At 36.0% G+C, this 20,829-nt stretch overlaps 1 protein-coding gene across 7 annotated transcripts in view; it reads left to right on the plus strand.

Moving 5' to 3' along the window:
* Positions 1 to 20,829, plus strand: part of SLC4A7 (solute carrier family 4 member 7) — a 98,078-nt gene that overhangs the window by 45,113 nt on the left and 32,136 nt on the right. For 4 of the 7 annotated variants that reach the window (XR_008236740.1, XM_052797674.1, XM_052797650.1 and 1 more), the window contains exons 3-8: positions 4,620 to 4,763; positions 7,004 to 7,139; positions 8,181 to 8,341; positions 10,557 to 10,745; positions 19,402 to 19,517; positions 20,313 to 20,372. Coding sequence is in view for 6 of the 7 variants with exons in the window: in XM_052797674.1 (XP_052653634.1) it covers positions 4,620 to 4,763; positions 7,004 to 7,139; positions 8,181 to 8,341; positions 10,557 to 10,745; positions 19,402 to 19,517; positions 20,313 to 20,372 (806 nt within the window). In the remaining variant the exon portion in view is untranslated. Of the gene's footprint in view, positions 1 to 4,619; positions 4,764 to 7,003; positions 7,140 to 8,180; positions 8,342 to 10,556; positions 10,746 to 13,565; positions 13,926 to 19,401; positions 19,518 to 20,312; positions 20,373 to 20,829 lie in introns of all 7 variants that reach the window. The other 3 variants (XM_052797683.1, XM_052797690.1, XM_052797667.1) reach the window with 3 other exon arrangements.

Consider the following 20,829-nt stretch of genomic DNA (forward strand, 5'->3'; position numbering starts at 1 on the left):
AAATATTTTTAATGCAGTATGTTGTTATACGTTGGAATAGGTTGCCCAGAGAGGCTGTAGAATATCTGTCCTTAGAGACACTCAAAGCTTGGCTGGTTGTCATCCTGACCAACCTGACCAAACAGATGGCTTCAGCTTTGAAGTTGGTTATACATTGGGCAAGACTGGACCAGATAGCCCACCTCCAGATGTCCCGTACAACCTTAATTAATACATGATCTCTGCAGTTCAAATTTCTAAGTAACAGGATTTGAGAATTCACAGAGGTACTAACTTGATTTACTTTACTTTCCCTGTTAACATGGGGAAGAATGTCCTCCTTTGTATGAAGCTTAAAAGGCATCTAACAAAATGATGGTTAGAAAAAAGGAAGTTCTGTGTGGAATTGTACTTACAGGGTTGCCACATCAGAGCATTTTTGGATACTTGTTTTTGATCTTTCTTGGACTTTAGAAGTCTTCTATTACCATTTTCTTAGGGGCTTTGGGGAGAAACCAGGGAGCTTAAACAGAGCATTTTCTATTCTGTGAATTTTATAGGATTCGATGTAAACTGACTTTCGAAGTAAGACCAACCATGTGATGGAGACATGTAGCAAGCTCCTAACATTTAAATTTGTTTCATACTGATAAGGATCTTAAGTAGTAAATACTCTTGGTAGATTTGAACAGCTAAGCTTGGATAAAGTCATGTTAGATTAAAATGAACAATTATCTCTTGAGCTTTGTATTACTAAATTTAGTATTGGGCAGTCTATTGGTTTAAAGTAATTCTATAACAAGCTTTGCTTGAGAGTGGTACTATGGTACAGATATTTGTGTGAATAAAGCTTTGAAGGTCATATAATTGTGCCTTTCAAGCTTTTAAAAATAACATTCAAGTAAAAGGTTGTGTTCTTTTTGGAAATAACACTGATGCTAGTACTATGAATTCCCAACCTTTTTAGAGTTAACTTTTTCTCTGTTGCTGTTATATTACTTGCCTTTCCGGCTTTGGCAGGGGCGGAGGGCGTGTGAAGGGAACTGTAAGTTGTTCTGCCCAATTCACTGGAAATGAAGGAAAAAAATCCCTGTGTTTTTGTTGTGTTTTGTTTTTCCTTGTAAACTGTGTTTGTAAGTAAATTTTTATCTGTCCATCTGCAAACATTAATTACTCTTATCTGAATGAAACTTAAGGGAACACAGACCTACTCAATACAGCTGTCTTTATTTTTAAAGGGCTTCTCAGTGCTTTCCTTTATGGAGTTAGAATTAAGGTTAAGCTTGTCCAACTTTTATTATGCAGTTCTGCCCTGCCTTTTGGAGTTGAATATACCTGCAACATGTTTTTGGGCGATTGTGGTAGTATACTCAACAGCAATAGTTTTGGATTTCCTAGGTAGTAGTGGAGTTGTCCTTTGTTTATGAACATCCATGATACCAAAAAAAAAAAGGTTCCTTTCTTAAGGAACAGTCTGGTGCACTCATAACCTATTGAAACTTTTCTTGGTTAGTCTATTGTTCTGCCACCACCCATGCTTGCTCCAAAAAAGAAAAAAAGAAATCAGAGGCTCTTTTTCAAAATCAAGTTTTTTCTTGAAGTTATTCTGATGGAATGACATTGGATTGTGATGCATTTTACTTAATAATTGCTGAAAATCTTGCTCGTCAGCATTTCACAGTAGTCCCAAAATACAGTTGCAGGTGTAGCAGTCTGATCACTTTGCATATACAGAAGTGATTTGGGGAAGGTATTCTTGTTTTACATTTGCCTGCAAGACAGTGTCTACATGAGGAAATAGCCATTCACACAATAGTCGCTTCTGGGCAGCATGGGCTGAAGGGTAGGATAACCCATTGCTTGCCTGTTCCCTTGTCTTTGTGATACCCTAATCTGTTAGGGTGGTGAGAAGGCGCTTTCTTTAAAGTTTCCTTTTGGAGTAGAAAGTAGTACCAAATGTTGTAGGCTGGCTGCTCAGGTTGAGGACTTAAGTTGGCAGTGCCTACTCAGGGTGCCTTGAAGCAGCTATGAGGCACCTGATAGTGATAGCTGAGAGGTCACCACATAGTGATAGCTGTGAGGTCAGTGCATTTTGGGTAGGAAAGCAATTTGCTATGGTTTCAGGCTGTTTAAAACCACCTTCAGTTTGTTGCTTATTTCAGCTTGGTTTTCTCTAGCTTTTACCTGTTCCCTTGCAATGTATCTGCTCCCCTCCAAACTTTTCTATTGAAAAAAATAGTCAGACTGCAGTTTTGTAACAGGAGATAGACTTCTCATTTGCTTCTTCCACCTCTCGTCCATGCAACAACATGGTCTTTGACTATGGAAATGATCACACTATTACAAATGCTAATTTTTGCAATAGCTGGGTGAATTGTTTAAGATGCAGGCTCTTGAAAAAATTGTATGGGATTTTTGTTTGTTCTTTAGTACAGAAAGCAATGTGGGATTTTTGTCTTAATTTATGGGAACAGGAAGGGACCAAAGCGTGGAAGTCCTTCTAATTTTTCAGGAAGTAAAATACTGAACAATTTCAGATTCCTGAAATTTTCTAGAAAGTAATCACTTGCAAGTTTTTCTTGTGCAATGATCAAAACATACACTTAGAACAGTCTTATTAAGAATATTAAAACAAGCTGATAATATAAAATGCTCTATTACTAGAAATATGTTTGAGTTTCTCTTAGGAAAAAATAGTTCCTGCAAAAAATCAAACACTTTGACAACAAATAAAACTGCTTAACTGTATGTATAACTGTAGTTAAATACTTGCTAATTGAATATATAAATTAAAACAAAAATCCTAACAGGGATGATAACAGCATTTGCAGTGAGTGGTAGGTCACTCAGTTGCACCAGCCAGCTTTGAGTGTGGTGTGGTGAGTAATGCAGCTATTTTTGAACCTAGTACTTCTGCTTTACCTATACATAAGCTTATTGTATCACGATGGTATCAATAACATGACTATTGTTTATGGTGCCACCTAGTCATACTGTACGTGAAGTGCATTGATTTATGTTTAGGTGTCACATTTGCACTAATTTCTCTGGAATTGCATTGTGCATAGTAGTCGAGGGTGGAGGTCAGGCTGCCCAGCCGAGTGTTCTTGGAAGAAGGTCACAAAAGAAAAGTCTTTCTCTATAAATAGGACTGATGAATGCTTCAACAAATTAATTTGTTTTCCACTCTTACATGGAAACAAAAAGCTTTTAGTATGCTTAATTTCCAATTTGGTCATAATGCCAATCAGTCAACTCTAATTAAAACTAGTGCTGGAAGTCTGTCAAGAATCAGGTCTTGTAATTTGAAAAGGATTATTGACCAAATTAGTTAAACATTGAACTTGCTCGTGCATTATTACTGACTTTTGCTTAGTCCTTTTACTCATGTAGCACTGTAAAAATACTGCTTAAAAATAAGTTTCATATATCTTTTTGGGCTCAGAGATGCTTTTCTTGGGAAACAAGTTTGATATACTACCACTCTTTATTTCTTTAAAGCTCTGTAATTGCCAGTATTTTTCAATGCCCTTAATCTAGTGTCTGTGCATGCTATACACACATACATATGTGCTTGTATGTGTACAGTCACAACTCCTAGGGCTTGCTCATCTTCTACAAATTTGCTGAATTTGCATGTGTCTCAGAGATGAAAACCACTTCCTTTTCCTTTTGTTAATGTCAGTCTTCTGTAATAACTCTTCTACAGCATGAAACAAAGTGTTTAGTGTTAACGTCCAGACTTACAGTTAATGTGTCTCTTCCTGAGATTGTTTGTTTAAAAAGGAATTGAAAAGGTTATTGTATATGCTAAGTCCATTACAGGAGACACGGTAGTGATATATTCATAACAGTCTGTTGATTGATTTCTTTTTCCAAGTTGTTGATGCTAGTATTGCCTTAACGTGAAGGATCAAAGGAAAAACAAGATGTTGAAAGTACATGAGCAGTATGTATGAATTTGAGGAGGTACTACCTAAACTTATTAAAAATTCTAGAATAGGAAAAAAAACCAACCCCCAACCTTTGCTGTAAGTTATGTGATGTTTTGGCATACACTTCCAGATAAAAGCTCCTTTTATACTCCTAAACTGATACTAAATTAGTGGTATAGTTGAACATCAGGTTCACCTAGATGTGTCACATGCTACTTGAAGAAATCTTGGCAGTTCATTCAAGCAGAGGAAACTCCTTGCTGACTCTAAACGATGGGTAATTTCTTAATGAAGTTCATAAACTCAACTAGGAGATTACATCTTGCCGTTGTAACGACTATCCTGATACGAATCCCTGCAAACAAGAGGCGTATCATGTAATTTCTCTGCCTTGCCCTGGTGTTTATCAAGTAGCTTCTTTCAGTGTTACAGGTCAAGCTTGGGTTTCTATATTACCGTTTCACAACTGAGTTCTTAAATTGGGCCATATTCTTATTCAGTTTATCAGGGAAATGAGTATAGCACTAGTTCCTTGAGACCAGGGAAGGACAGAAAGGAAATGGTAGTATTAGTTCACTAAAGTTAGTTTTGCCAAGTGTTTTTGGGTTTCTTTTTGTCAAACTCCTTGTCTTTTTGACTAAGACACTAAATTTGGACAGGAGATCATTTTTTGTTTAATTGTTTCCTTTAAACTTTCTTGAAAAGGCCACAGAGCTGTGTATATTGGAGTTCATGTCCCCTTTGGAAAGCAAGGCCGTCGACGGCATAGACATCGTGGGCACAGGCATCACAGAAGAAAAAAAGAAAAAGAAACTGACAGAGAGGATGGCCGAGAATCTCCATCATACGGTAAGAAATCTGTTGTGCCTGTTCCTTGTGTCTCTTGAAAATAAACTTGTAGTAGTTACTCTGTGCTTAAACTTTGTTTGTTTTGTGCTGTTTCTTTTATTCTCACTGTAATTAATGTCTTTCTACGTACAATCAGGCAAGGATTTTGTGGTTGTGTTTTATCTAAATCATAAGCTGTTGGACTTCATCCAGGTGTCTGCGTGAATGTTCAGCAGCCTGCACTGAAGAGGTTATACTAGAGCTTTGCAGTACTTGCCTGTAGCATAAAAATCTGTGTTATTTAAATTAGACACTTTTTTCACATGGTGTAGCCTTCTTTTACTCTTCCTCTGTCACTCAAGGTTTTTGAAAGTATGAATATAGCTGTGAAGCAGCATTTGCCATGGTAATTTGATCAATGATCTATTAAAATATTTACTTGAGCCTTCTTGCTGTCTGGTAGTAAAAGAATTGTATTGCCTCCTAAGTTTAGTTTTGGATCAGACACTGCTGCCCCAGCCAACCCCTTATCCTCAAGAGATGATGACTTTGTCATAACATTCTCTGAAATGAAATTATTTGGCAGTACTCTTAGCAGTTTTTCTTCAAGATCTCAAACCCATTTTTATTCCTAGGCTGTAGTGAATGGGAAAGATATGGTGCAATGTTCCACTTCAAGTGTGGACACCATGCTGTTCACTGTCACCTTTCTATGGCTAGAACTGTGTTCTACATGGGGCCAGTTCCCTGAAACAAAGGAGTTTTCAAATGTGAGTGCTTTGACAAGTCTCCTCTTACCATTCTCCTACAGTTTTTAGTTTCATCCATCATCAAAACTTCCCCTTCCAAATACAAATCATCATAATTTGATTTTATGTTTGTAGAGTCTTGCTGTACAGGTTCTGAAGCAGCAAGTAATATTAAATAGATAGAAATACACTTATCTCTTCTGGTTACTTCTCTATCCTCGGTACACAGGATATGGCAGGATTCTTGGGGTATGTTGGTTTTGGGACAGAAACAATCTGCTGTAGATCTTCATTGATAATGAATGTTGTTTGTATTCAAGAGCTCATTTCAGAATTATGTTATTGGATGGTGATGTATGCCAGAACAACAATGAAAAGCAAAATTCAATTCTGAATGAGGTTTATTAGGAACTCAGATCTTATGTCTAAATCTAAAAGGCGATCTTCTTTCTGTAGTGAAGTGTACAGTTGTATGTTCACATCTAGCAGCTGTGAGAGTGGTGTTTCAGTGAACAAAGTAAAATTTTTGAAGTTGAGATTTACCTGGATTTTTTGTCTCTGACTTTCCTTGAGATAACATTGCGATTATGACACTATTGAACCCTTGTAATTTGAAAGCTCTCCCTTGAGTTGAAACAAGATCTGTATGTAGGTATTAGAAATATCTCTAAAAACATGTGGTTTTATTGTGGTTTTTTTTCAAAGTTTTGCTCATAGCAGTGAAGTCCATTACTTAAATTTGATCAATAAAGATAGTTAAATTTTGTTACAAGTTATTACTGAGCCTGTACCACTAGGCATTACACTATGAGAAGTTAAAATATTTCATCAGCATTTTAGCTGTGTAGTTTCTACTTTCCTGTGCTAATTTATGTACAGTGCTCCAATCATGCAATGAGAAAGTTAATAGTTTTTTCCATCCTATGTAACTAGCAACAGGCTGTTGAAAAATCTGCTGCTCTAACAATACGGGTGCCTGGGTACCCACTATGTAGAGGGAAAAAAAAAAAGCCAGCTATTTAGTATCTTGAACTATTACTAGGGCAACCAATCTATAAGTCAGGCTATTTGTTTCTGTCAACCTGGTTTTTTTTTTGTGGTTTGGTGTTTTTTTTTTTTTTTCCTTCCCTCCTTTAATTAGTGTCTGTGTCATGATGGTATCATTTATTTTGTTCTCAAAGTGAAAACAAGATTTCTAGCACTTTGGTATATTAATTTTTGCTTTTTTACCAATTTTGCTGTTGATGTTTATTTTCATATTGTTAATCCATAGAAGAGCTGAAAATACTTAATTGTGTCCTGTAAACATAATGTTTTGTTTTGGAACCAACGAAAAATTTTAAAAGGGCCTCCTTTTAAAGAAATGTCCATGTTTCCTTTGTTCCTATTCCCTCTTGAAGAGGATATTGCACTGCATATTTCTGAGAGCAGGAGACTTAACTCTTACATGGTGTTTCTTGCATAATAGAAGTATGAATTCTTTTAATCGTTCGGTTTCTCCTTTTCTTCAAGACACGCCATCCCAACGAGTGCAGTTTATTTTGGGTACTGAAGATGATGATGAACACATTCCCCATGATCTCTTCACTGAAATGGATGAACTTTGCTTCAGGGATGGAGAAGAATATGAATGGAAAGAAACAGCTAGGTATGCTAAAAATAGATTGTTTCAAGGTATATCTTCTAGTGATTTTATTTCAAAGAACTGCAAACCAGGTCTAGATTAGAATTTTCATGAACTGTAGGAGTTCACTCAGTTCACACTCAGCAAATAAAAACTTTTGTTCTTATTGTCCAACTCTGAAAATCAGTATGGTTTCTCAAGAGACCCTCAGTCTTAACTGGTGCTGTGTTGACTTTCCTAAAACTGATCATGCCAAGCATTGTGGAAGGTACAGCTGTGTTTAATAGATACAGGTGTTCAGCCATGGAGCACAGTATTTGCAATCTCAGAAATCTGTTTGCTCTATTATTGCTGATATTAGTGTCAATTTTTTCACTCAAACATAAAAGAAAATTGGGCATTACATATGTTCTTCTCAGGTAGTATTTGATTAATTTTTTGCAAATTGCGTGCATGAACATCACAGGATGCCACAATTATTTTTGGCCAATATTGGTTAAGTCGCTTCCTTCTACATATGCATTGTAATAAATGCTTCTGCATTCAGTACTTCTAATTACCTTATTGCATGCTAGCTTTTGCAGAAGTTCAATTTACATAATGCCTGTGAGTCAGAATCAAGGCATTAGGTCAATTTATAGTCATACATATTAGTATTACCTAGCTCTTAAATGTCTGACTTAGCACCCTAGGAGACTTGAACATGGTATACGGTGTGTTTCAGACAGCTTTCTAATTCTAAAATACTGGTGAAACCAAGATATGCAACTCAAGTAACAAGGCACAAACCCACACTGTTCACAAGAACTCGTGAGTAGACAGGTATTGTTCAAACCAAAAGAAACAAAATGGGTGAAAACTAAAATAGTTGAGTGTGGTTAAAAGGCCTGATAAAAATGTTGTGACTGTCAATCAGTTGGGTTGTCTGAGAAAATGAAAGTCAGTATGAGCTGATAGGATTTCCTGTTCCGTGTCATACAGAACCCACAGGGAAGAATGGGATTGCTTGCCAAATTGTCTGTCTTCCAGGAGAAATAAAAATACGTGTATGTGTATGCATTTCAGGTGGCTGAAATTTGAAGAGGATGTTGAAGATGGTGGTGATCGATGGAGCAAGCCTTATGTAGCGACTCTGTCTCTGCACAGTCTCTTTGAACTGCGAAGCTGTATACTTAATGGGACCGTCATGTTGGACATGAGAGCAAACACACTAGATGAGATAGCAGGTTGCAGCAAAACTTTTTTTTTTTTTAAATATTTTATTCCTAAATTTTAATCTATAACTTAAGATGTTTTTGATGGTGTCTTTTTGTGTTCTTGAAAATACTATACTGAAGAAGCAGGTGTGTGCATGCTTATTGCAGTTTCTTCACCTGGTTGTAAAGAGCTGGTCCTACAAACTTCACTTAGAAGGAGCTACGCTGGATGAGTAGGACCTCCTTTATTACATATTTTAGGATGAGGCCCAGAATTTGCCTTTATGTTCTAATCCCTGAATGTGTTCTCTGTCTTTGTTTCTACAGATGAAATGTAAATATCTGCCAGAACATTTTAGGACTTGTTTGTGCACTTTAGTACCATAATTGTTAATCATAACTTGGCTGATGTTAAGTTGATGCCATTAGTGCAGTTGATTGTTGCACATCTGGTATTTTTTTCACCTTTATAAGAGGTGAGCAGAAATAAATTTTGTACATGTTGTTTGACCTACTATGTTGAGTGTCCTCACTAATCACATGGTCATTTTGGATACTATAAAATCAGCTTTGAAGACTTTTTCTTATATATATATATAAGAAGGATATATATATATCTTATATATATATATATGCACATACACGCCCCTGCTTAGCCTGAATGCCTTTGAACTAGTTTTACATAACTTTCCTGGTATCTCTTGCTACAGGTACCACACAGTGGAATGCCTTCTCAGGAATCATGCTAGGCTTAGGACTGACCAACACATATGTGAAGGACAAGGTGTTTTGGCATTAAAAACTTGGGCAGTGCTTGAAATGTTTTCTTGTTTTGTTTTGAAATCTTTGAAATTCACTCAGGAAATTGGTATTACCTTCCTGTTTCCCTGACTTACTGAGCAAGAGTGTTCAATACATGGTTTGTAAAAGTAATGTTTTGGTTAATAATTTTTTTTAATAATTGAATTTAGCAATAATCTTAGTATATAAGAAAAATAATTATTGCTTAATTCTGTGTAAACAGCACTGTTTTAATAGCAGGTATTTTAGTTGGAACTAGGATGTCTTAAGAGATTGCATGAATTTGTTTCAAGTTAATTTTAGGTGCCATTAGGAAGCATGTAGGATAACAATCCTTGGCATACAAATGTATTGTCTTGTTTCCATGAGCTGGGAATACCTAGTAGGTATTCTTGGTTCTCACTCAACACAGGAGGGAGAGGGTGGCAGGTTTCCTTTTGAGAAGCTATAACAAAAGGCTGTGTGTTGCCAGTAATCCCAGAAGGAAGCTGCACCGTACTGACAGAGACCTTGCTGCATATAATTTTGTTTGTAAGGTATTCTAAGCCATAACCTTTTTTTTAATTGTGAAAAGTTCTGTGTAATTGCAGTTTACCAAGACAGTTAGGTTCCTGATACATCAGTTAAGACTGGCAAAATATACTTTAAAAGCTGTCACATAAGTTTGTGTTGATTTGTGCAGCTTTTTGGGTTTTTTAAATTAATTAAAAAAAAAGGCAGCTAAGAAATCACAGCAGATACTTTCCAAGATGTGCAGGCTTTCTTTCCTGGTTTGAGCATACTGATGAGATACCCTTTTGAAACTTGATGTTGTTTGACAGCTGATTAGTTAGTTTTAGTTGATGTAACTAGCTTTTGTTTTACACTTCCTCTTCTAAAGCATGTGAATCGCATGAAGTTCCATGGAGAACCTTAGGAACTTAGGGCATCTGAAGGTGACAGAGGAGTTAAGGAATTCATCTCATTCTATAACAACTTTCCATGTCATATAGTCATACACTTTCAAAATAGGGAACACCAGGTTAAGACTGTCATAAGTCTATTCTCTATTGTGTTTCTGTCTTTGTTCACTTCTAGTGGAGCGTTGTTGAATACATAGATGCTTTTTTTTTTTGAAAGGGAGTTGCCATTGAAAGTTGAAGTAAATGACAAAAAATTATAAAATATCAAGTAACTTATTAGTAGCATAATTTTAAAAAATAAGTACTGTCTTTTGGATCCGCTTGTTGTGCTTTCCTTATTCTCACATTTGCTTGTTTAGTGACATCTTTGAAAATTTCCTGTGGATTCTTGAAGATGACTTTGCTAAAGAAAAGACTTTACTTTTTTAAATAGTTTTAATTTTTTTCTTATTGTTTGGTGCAACTACAATGCTTGAGTGTGGTGAAGGAGAGATTTGATAGCCATATATATAATTTTCTTTTTTGTTGTTCTTATTATGTAGATATGGTTTTGGACAACATGATTGCCTCTGGCCAGCTGGATGAATCCATAAGAGAGAATGTGAGAGAGGCTCTTCTAAAAAGGCACCATCATCAGAATGAGAAAAAATTCAGCAATCGGATTCCCCTGGTTCGGTCTTTTGCAGATATAGGCAAGAAACATTCTGACCCTCACTTGCTTGAACGAAATGGTGAGATAAGTTGTAGCATCCAGTTTGTTCTAACCTGTTTAAATAATGTTCTCACTGGGAGATGAAGGAAAATTCAGCTGATAATAGCAGATAAGTGTTTCCTTCTCGATAAGCAAAGAACTAATGATAACTGTGTGTGATGTGTAGCTGTGGATGATGTTTCCGTATATTTTTGAATTTACTCAAACATTGTACTCCTGCTTGTATACATAGCATGCATTATTGTTTTGAAGTATAGAAATAGACCTACATTGGTCCTAATGCTTTTTAGGCTATGCTTGAATAAAATGTGTAATGTTTGAGGAATTTTAGCATTGTGGCATAGCTTTATATGTTTGTCAGATGGATCCTACTTGCTTATTCAGTCTTTATACTAGAGATTTACTTTGTGGTCATGTCATGAGTTCAGTGGTGCTGACAATTCCTGTGTTTTAATCCAGTGTTGTTATGTTAATATGGATAGAAGTTCACTATGCTAATGGTGAAGAAATTACTTTTAGCTAGGATGCTGTTTATTTTTACCTTGTTTTGTAGAGAAGGATCTAATGGGAGAAAAAAAACCCCAAACCCAAGAAAGGTATTTGCAATGTTTTTATAGGCTGTACCACATCTTTTATTGAACCAATTCCTGAAAATATTCTGGAATATCAATACATTTACTCTAGACATCCAGTTCCAAAGTCCAAATAGCAGTATATACTGCAGAGCTGCATACATTTATTCTTTTATTTCTTATGGCCTCTATTTCCGTCTCTGTTCTTTATGGTTTTTTTTGCCTTGCGTTAACTAAGACACATATAATTTCAACTGAAATTTTTTTTCTAGTGAAATCTTGGTACTGATTTCATGAATCATTCCTTGAAGTGAAGTTCCTTTGCTGTCTTGAAAGATGCCTCATTGCTTAGAATATGTTCCGCTTAGTTAAGTGCTTGTTGGGAGCTCTCAGTTTGATACGTACTTGGAATATGCTCCAGCAAATGTCCAGCCTTGCTGATACTTTTTGTTAGCTAGTGAATATGTGATGCGTGCTTAAATATGTCCCTGATAGCTTCAGAATTATTTTTTTCTAGAATGAAAATAAACTAATTTACATAAGAGCATAATTTCTTCTATAACTTCTGACTTTCCTGTTTTGTTGAGCAAACGTGAAAATTTCACATATGAACTTGGTTTTACCCATCCTTGAACATGCGTATCCCCAATTGTAATTCTGAGAATTTTGTATTTGAGGTCTCTTGCTTGTCAGTTACTTTTCATATATATATATCACTTCCACTTCCCAGGGCATTTTATTCTTAATACTATTCCTACAATAGAATATGGGATATATGCTGAAATAAGAAACCAGTATAACATGATGATCTCTTTGCCAGTGTATACTGATTTAGTTTTTCTTTATAATCCTGTGGTTACCCTCTAATAAACCGGTAAACCAAACATGCATATGTGCATAATACTTTTTAGGCTCCTTTTTACACCTGTGTGTGTTAGGACACCTCATGTTGGTGATTCATCACAGATATACTGACAGAAGTCTAATTATTGTAGTGATTAATATAGACAACCAGTTTTCTTTATTGGTCCTCTTGCCTTTACTGCACTGCAGTTTTAATAGTTGATCTTTGAGGCTTTCATTCTTAATTTAAATCAAGTTTGTATCTGTAGGATCCACTCTTCCATTGTTGGGGGGGCGGGCAAACATACGTGAACTTTACCTAGGCATACTTTCTGCACTTCCTTCCGTAAATTATTCTAGGATTGTTCAACATGTTGGTCTCTGTAGTGCCCAGTATAAATGTAAGTCTAAATGTGTCTAGTTTTCTGTTTCCTTGCTTGATGGCATGGTACGTGAAAACAGCACGTGTTTGATTTCAGAGATTGTAGGAGAAGTAATTGGTACTCGTCCCAAGGAGACTGCCATCCCAGGAAAAGCGTTTGTGGTAAATGGAGCGAATGGTATTGCTAAACCTTCTAATGGAAGTACTGATGTCAGGATAGACAGTCTCTCTTCCTGCTTAAGGAAGAACTGAAATCCATTACAAACTCAAATCTGAGAGAACCATGACAAGACTTTGTTTGCTTTATATGAAGTTAGTGGGACATTGAAACTGGATAGGGCAAGAAAAGTAGCAATGGATTTTGGAGAATGTGTTTGGTTTTAGGCAAATGGGGATATTGGGTAAGTCACAGCAAGACGAAACGGAGAAGGGACTATGTATCTCATCCTCCTGACCATTTCAAAAATATATATGGAGACTACAGATGGCTAGGAAACTTCTTATTAAAACGAAACTTTTATTGGAAGACAGTTGCATCTAACATGATTAGATATGTTCGATCATGTTCACTTTGAAATATTTTAATTTTAAAAATTAACAATTCATTGTATATAATGGATGCAGTTAACTGTGAAGTCTTGTAATGTTTTGGCTACTAATGATTTTTTTTAATATGTTTTTTGGATGGCATTAAAGGTAGCTGCTGTGCAACTTGGGATAAGAAATTCTAGGAAAATTTTAAGAGTCAGTTTCAAGAGATTCAATTTTTTTTGTTACATTAACAAATCGTACTGACTTTAAGATAATATCTTCTCCCACATATCTTTGGCGTTCTAATTAGTACTCATCAGTAATTTCTGATTTTTCTAATGTCTGAAATCAGATTTGCTCTTATCTCTTGTCTTACTTGCATGAGTATGACACTTCTGGCCCGTAAAGCTTGCAATTTACTATGTAAATTGTTAATGCATATTTGTGTCTGTGGGTTTTTTAGTAATATCCCTGTTGTAAGCCTCATGGTGTTTCATTTGTTTTATCTCAGGGGAAGGCCTTTCAGCCTCCCGCCACTCTTTGCGAACAGGTCTCTCCGCCTCAAATATTTCCCTGAGAGGAGAAAACCGTTTGTCAGTTCTTCTCAATTACCTTCTTCCTTCTTCAAGAGCTGGAACGCCGGCAACCTCAAGGTGTACAACCCCTGTAACTACCCCTCAAAACACACCACCTTCCAGTCCTACCTGCAGCCACCTGCCAACCGCAAGTGCCCAGCCAAGTCCACTTCAGGGCAAGGAATTGCTGGTGTCACCTGCCAGTGATGATATTCCTTCAGTAATAATCCACCCACCTGAGGAGGACTTAGAAGTCCAGGAAAAGAAGACAGAGGAAAATATTGACAAAACACCAGGCAACTATTGAAATTTAAGCTGTCCATGTGCGATGCTCTCTGCATCTGGATCACTTGCATTGCGATGTTTTTGGCACATAACTTGGGCACAAAGGAATATGTTACCTCTGCCTGCATGTTTTATGTCTTCTCAGTTGTGACTGTGTTCTTGTTCGGGATTTTTAACTTTTTAGCTTTTAACTAAAGCCAGCAAAGAAATTCTTTAACCTTCATTTGTGTAAATAAAAAGGAATATGGTTTTAAAATATAATATATAAGCAAAATGTCAAAAATGGTGGCCTTTTCCTTTCACTCACCTACAGTCCATGTTGGGTTTTGATTTGTTGTTTTTGTCAGTGATCGAGTTAGTATTTTAAACCAGTGTTTGATATCCTGAGATAGCTACAGCTGAAGACGTAGTGAAGTATTAGAGATGAATACAAAAAGAATTAGGAAGGATGCAATTATCAGTAGTGTTCGTAGTTTAGTTGTATCATGAAGTCTTTAAGCAGTTTTATTTTTGCCTTTGTGCTTTTTAAAAACTAGGGCAATTAAAACCAGTAGTAGTTTATGACGGAATTGGCAGGTTCAGTTCACCTACAACTGTTCCCAGATAGCTATCCATTAGTGCACTGCTTCAGCATCAGACACTTGGTAACTTTTGTTGCGTTTGATGTGCAAAATAGGATAAGGTAGTTAAGAGTTTATAATTGTAGGTCAGAGCTCAGCAATTTATTAATTTGCATGTAAAAAGGTATGTAGATGTATAGAGAAGTTGAAAGGATGGAAAGTTCTGATGGTTTCTTTAATCGTTTTTAGTAAATGTTTCATAACTCGTGCATTCTGCATGCATACGGTTATACTTGCTTTACTTTTGCAAAATTATCACCTATTTAGAGACTTCAGGATTCTTCTAGATAGCTCATGTTTTTAAGGGGATCACATTTCTTTTTAGCCTTCAGGCTCTTCCTGCTTTTTTTTTTTTTTTTTCCTCCTTTCCCTCCTTCCCAGAAACTTATCTTGCCAAAATCTAGCATCTAGCTTGTAGATTTGACTGCTTTACACCTATGTGTATTGGGGGGAGGAGAAGCTGATTTCACTCAATTCTTTCATCAGTGAGGCTTTTCTTGGTTGTCCTTCCTCACTTGTTTAATAAGTAAGAGCACACTGTTAAATAGAGCAGTGAAAATTCGCTGCCAGTAAAGGCTCTGGTTATCTGTCTTTTCACATTTTGCAGCCAAGTCACTGAAAAGGAAAGAGCAAACTATGTTGTAGGCTGTTATCTTGAGTTGGAGTAGGGGCCCCATCCTTACTTAAATTCAGAAAAGCAAACAAAAAATTATTTCTCTGACTTCCTTGTGGGAAATGAAGAGAATTCACATGAAGATCATTCTCTTTCATGGGTGATCTTTCAAAGGTAATTAAAAACCAGAAGTAAAATAGCAGCTGTAATTGGTTTTCCAGTTTTCATTTTTCTACTCATCTGACAGGAATGACAGCATGCCAGACCCAAGGACTTTAGAACCCAAGAGAAGGCAAATAAATGAAGATCAAGTACTCGATGCTATTATTATCATCACTAATAAATCATCACTTTCCACCAGAATCTCCAAGTCATGTTCAGATTGCTTTTGTGCCTCAAGGGGATGTTTCTCATAAAGGAAAAATCTGAAAGGGATGATTTCCCAGTTAATCTATAAATAAAAGTCTTTCCAGAGAAAGATGAACAGCAATAATGATGGAAGTAATTTTTGTTTTCTGGGTGCCCTCCCACTTTTTTTAAATTCAAGAAATTATCTGACCACAGAAAGACACATTTTCCTTAGAGATGTCTTTGAAGACATTCTCAGACTACAACTTCAGGGCTGCAACTGGCCTAATCTCTGTCTTGGGAGACAGACTTGAAGGGAACCCTGAAGAGGAAATCATCTTCTTTGTATTAACTAAAAAAAAAAAAAAATAATCTTCTTGGTCCATTCCACTATAGATTATAGTCTGTATTGCTCTCTAGTAATTCAGAATATTGCAACCTGAATACTTTTTCCATGTCCGTATGATTGCATTGGGTTTGCCTCCTGTAAGCATTAGGAACTGTGTTAGTTTTCTAATAGGTGGCTTGCTTCTGTTTAGCATTTGTCTATCCTTGGCCTTGTGCTATTCAGACTTTATTTTTTAGTCTTTATAAATAGCTGGAAGGTTACTGAACTTAACGTGAATTACTGTAAAAGGAGGGAAGAGGGACACACTTTCAGTCTACCACTTAACTTTTTATCAGCCTGTCATCAGTTCATAGTAAGTCAACCAGGCAAAAGATTCTCTTCAACAGTTTTTTTTTTCTTTTGTCATCAGTTGAAGAACAGCTTTTGGTTCCCCATCTTTGAAACTGTTGAATAACAAATTCCATAGGTAGAGCTAGGAAGAGAGCTGTGTCACAGCCAAAGATGAACACTGTTAATTCACCAGCATTATTAAGCTTTTTTAATGTCTGTGAACAACAGCAGAGCAGCCTGTTTTAAGGGGTCTTTTGGTTCACTGATAAATGTACTTTAAAACTGAGTAAAATAGTATGTAAAATGGCTTTGGTCTTCCAATAATTACTTGCTGAACATAGTAATTCAGAAAGGTTTACATATTTGCCTTCTAGGAATAATTTTAATATTTTTTCACATTAAGGCTGTATTGGAATTTATTTTTAAAAATTGATTTTTATTTCCTCAAATAAAAATACGGTGTGACTTTGTATTTAAAAGTTTCGTATTTTATAAATTTTGCCTATATAAATAAAGCTATGTTGGAATAGTCATGCTTAGGTGTTGAACTCATCTTATTTCCCCCCAATTTTTTTTTTTTTTTTTTTTTTTTTACTGAAGCAGAGAAGTGAGGCAAATGTCTGTATTCTTCTTTTTCCAGTAGAAAATGTCCATTAGATTTTTGTGATCACAGTATTAAACTAAGTGTAGTTGGCTAGAAAATGCACATGATCTTTAGTGAAGGTGTATTTGTAAGTACTTTAACTTGAGTGATCTTACTAGGTTTTAATCCAGACTTACTCAAGACTCAATCCACTGTTGTCTTTCAAATGAGGCAGGTGGTATATTTGCCTAACTAACAACATCAAGAAGAGTACTATGTATTTTTAGTGATCTCCTCGGTAGCTTGGTAAGACTAGATGAATTTCTCTGTCTCACAGTCTGGAAAAACTACTAGGTAGTCTTCCTTTCAGCAGTAGCCTCTGAGTTTGTATCTACTGAACTGGAGAAGAGAAGGAAGTAAGTTCTTTTATTAGTGTGAGATTTCAGTAAAAGTGTTTTGCTATTAGAGATGGTGATTTTTTATTCTGAGTTTCCCTGCAAATATCAGAGTGATTGATATGCATAATGAAATGCAGTATCACATGGAAATGCTTGCTCAGGTCTGAAAACCTGTAAGCAGTATTTTCATGTGAGTGCAGCAAGTCTGTCCAACTGCAAGACCAAAGGAAAGGAAAACTCTTTACACGTGGCTTAGGATCAGACAAGTGTTCCTGTATCAGTGCCAAAACTTGTGAGCCTTAACTGTGACTGGTTGGAGAAATTTTGAAGGCAAACCTTTTAGAAGAATCAGTATTACTTTAGTACTGAAATAATAAATTAGTTTATGCTAATACATAGAATCCTTTTTCTCTATCCTCCTCCTTGATTGTCTCTCCACTTTTTGTTCTAGTCTCTGCTTGCTGTTGCTCACAGGGCATTTGCAAAAACTGCAAAATGATGCATTATTGCTCATCTTTCATCAGTCATACACATCTTTAGTTACCTTTATTGTTACATAGGGGGGAAAAAAAAGTTTGTATGCATAAACTTCTATATTATGCTCTTCTTCTGCAACAACTGTTTAATATTTCTGTTCTATTTCTAGTCCTACAAATACATCTTAACATCAACTCTTATGCAGTTAAATACTTTGAACAGCTGATTTTACAGATGGTTGATTGCTGTTAGTTATTCTTATGAGTAATGTGTATGTCTTGGAGCAGAAGGGTAGCATGTGATTATTTTTTTCTTTTTGGTCTAGCTAACTGAACGTAGTATTTATAGTGTTAGCTAATTACTTGTGCATATTAGGATTCACAAAGGAAATTACAGCTTATTAACTTCATTTGTTTTTTGCTTCAGGAAAAACTATCCACACCACTTATAGCCCTGTGAACTGTAAGAATGAAAATTAACGGTGAAGGCTTGGACCTGCATGTTTTCCATTGATATGATGGCTCTTTGAAAGAGTTTTTTGGAAGTAAATTTGGGGATCAAAGAAAGTGAATTCAGTTGTCATTTGAAATGCTAAAAAATGTCAAATTGCTAAATTATAAACATGGAGGGATGCAAGTAGTCATGCAGCAGTAGTTATGATGGAACAATAGCTGAAAGGTAGCAAGTAAGGACTTCAGTTTTATCTTGACTAGACTGATGCTTGACCTAAATACAAACTTTCTGCATGTAATACAATGTTTAGACTTTAGTCTTTGTCTAAATGTGGTTTTGAAAGCATGTTAAAGCATGTTTTATCACCACATCTGAAAGGTCTAGTGTAGACAAGCAAGGCCAAATGCACTTCTAGTGCATGTTAAACTGAACAAGTAAAAACTCTGTAATCCAAAAGATGGGATTTGAGCTTGGTTATGCATGCCTAGACCAGCTTTTAAATGATAGTTGGGTAGGGATGAGCATGTTGTAACGTGGAAGTCAATATGTATGAACACCTGGGTTACTTGCCTTTTGCGCCCTTTGCTGAACCTGCAATTCAATGTTGCTAGTAGCATAGCAAGCTACGTAAAACGCTTTTGTCTTGGTGCAGATATTGGAGGGAAGCTGTACGTTGAATAAACTTGAATAAACTTCATTGTATGTGCCTCTTTAGCTAATGTGTAAGAGAGACCATTTAATATAGTAACGTCTGGTCAGATCAATAGTTGGACCTTTGGTCTGTTGATTGAAATCATGGTTTGCAAGCTGTCTATCCTTCATGTAGTACGCTATTTACTTGTACAGGGTAGTTAACTACCAGGGTATCGTTCCTCGTAGTTGTAGCCTGAGGCTTGCTGAGGCTTTTTACAGTTGAAGTAACTGCTATATAGCAGACTAGATAGCAGAGGTGTTTGCTTTCGGTGTTTGAGGACTTACAAATACAGTGAAGATGCTATCTACTACGTACTATAGTGGTTACTATTAAAATGTCAACAGTTGTTACTTTTTCTGCAATTAAAGTAGCTCTTGTTTTCTGGTGACTGTTTTGCAAATGGCCATCATTTGGGCAGTAAATTTTAATTTTTTTAATTATGCCATTTTTCTGACAACACAGTGACTTGTTAATGTTGCATTTATGATACTAATATAGGGCATTCTTACTGAATAACTTGCACATTTGCTTTAAGCAAGCTGCCACATTGAGTTTTGGTAGTGTCGCGTACTCGGTTCACTTCATACACCATTTTGAACCTATCTCCTTTGTTTTTATTTAGGGCTATTAGCATCTCCGCAGTCAGCACCTGGAAATTTAGACACTGGGAAAAGTGGAGATGTTAAAGGTACTGGGACAGGAGGAAGCAGAGAAAACAGCACGGTTGATTTTAGTAAGGTAAATAACATTAAGGTATTTAATGTTTAGCACAAGATAACTATGTAACAAAAAATGTGGTGGTTGTAACTTCTCTTAGTTACAACTAAGACACATGTACTTATGCCTGTGTATGAGTGTACACAAGACATATGTACTAAGATGTAACTTGTGTGTAGGAGTGTCAAAATATGGCATAGGCTAAATGTGTCAAATGTTTTGAAACTCTTCCCAGTGGGACTGAACTTTCTGTTTCGTTTGATCTTTTCAGTATTTTGGTAACTTCAAGAGTGCAGCTGCTGTACTTTCTCACACAGAGGGAGATATTTTCAGATCTGCTATAGACTCTTATGAAAACAATTTTGTAGATGGTGGTGTAATGTTTTTTTCTAGGACTGACTTTTGGGGGTTTTTTGTAAAGAGGGATTTTAAAGGGTTTTCCTTTATATGTTTTATGAATTTGCTGTACAAAAGTTATTGTACATCTTAATCATTAGGAGCATATAATATCACTTTGTGAAGGAAATCTTGTGTAATACTGTAAATCCCTTGTATTGCTTTCATAATTTAAATTTGCTGGACAAGTTCCATTAGGGCTTTTACTATAAAACTCACTCTGTAGTGTCATCTATACTGTGAAACACTGTAAGAAAATCGGTTTGCCAAGTTAAATAGTTATGTTTAAGGAAAGCTAACTTACACTGTAGTTCTCATCTAATCATGGCAGGTGCCATATATTCCTGCTCCTCTGTCACAGTTTTTATGTTTTTGCTTGGCCTGTCCTTCTGTACACCTGCCTTGTCTCCTGTTGGGCAGGAGTCAGCCTCCTGGCACTGTAGTTGTGGCACACTTGGTGTGGGACTCAAGAGGCCATCTGTAAGTTCTCTAGGTAACAATGTAACTGGTGCTTGTGTGTGTGTGTATGTGAACACAGAGTTCATGTGCTGTACAATTTTCTAATGCTCTTCTGTAATTATGTACAGAAATGAATGTTAAGATTTTCAGCCATCCTATTCCTTATGGATGAAAACATAAACATATAATTTATTTTTCAAAATTATGACATTTGAAATATGCAGCTGTGGAATAACTAACTGAATTCTAGAAACCATGTGTAATTACATGAACTCTTCTTAGTTAATTGTGCATAGATTTTGTTATGTCCTATCACAGAATGTTTGTCATGATAAGTAATATTAGAAAGGTGGTTATGCAGTTTGGAGTCTTCTAGAATATAGTAGGTGGTAGTAATTCTAACTTTTAGAAAATAGTTTATTATTAGTTGGCTGGCTGGCTGACATTTTCTACATATGTTTGTCTTTTCTGTACTGTG

This window comes from Harpia harpyja, chromosome 1, assembly GCF_026419915.1.
Source record: "Harpia harpyja isolate bHarHar1 chromosome 1, bHarHar1 primary haplotype, whole genome shotgun sequence".
Lineage (NCBI taxonomy): Eukaryota > Metazoa > Chordata > Aves > Accipitriformes > Accipitridae > Harpia > Harpia harpyja.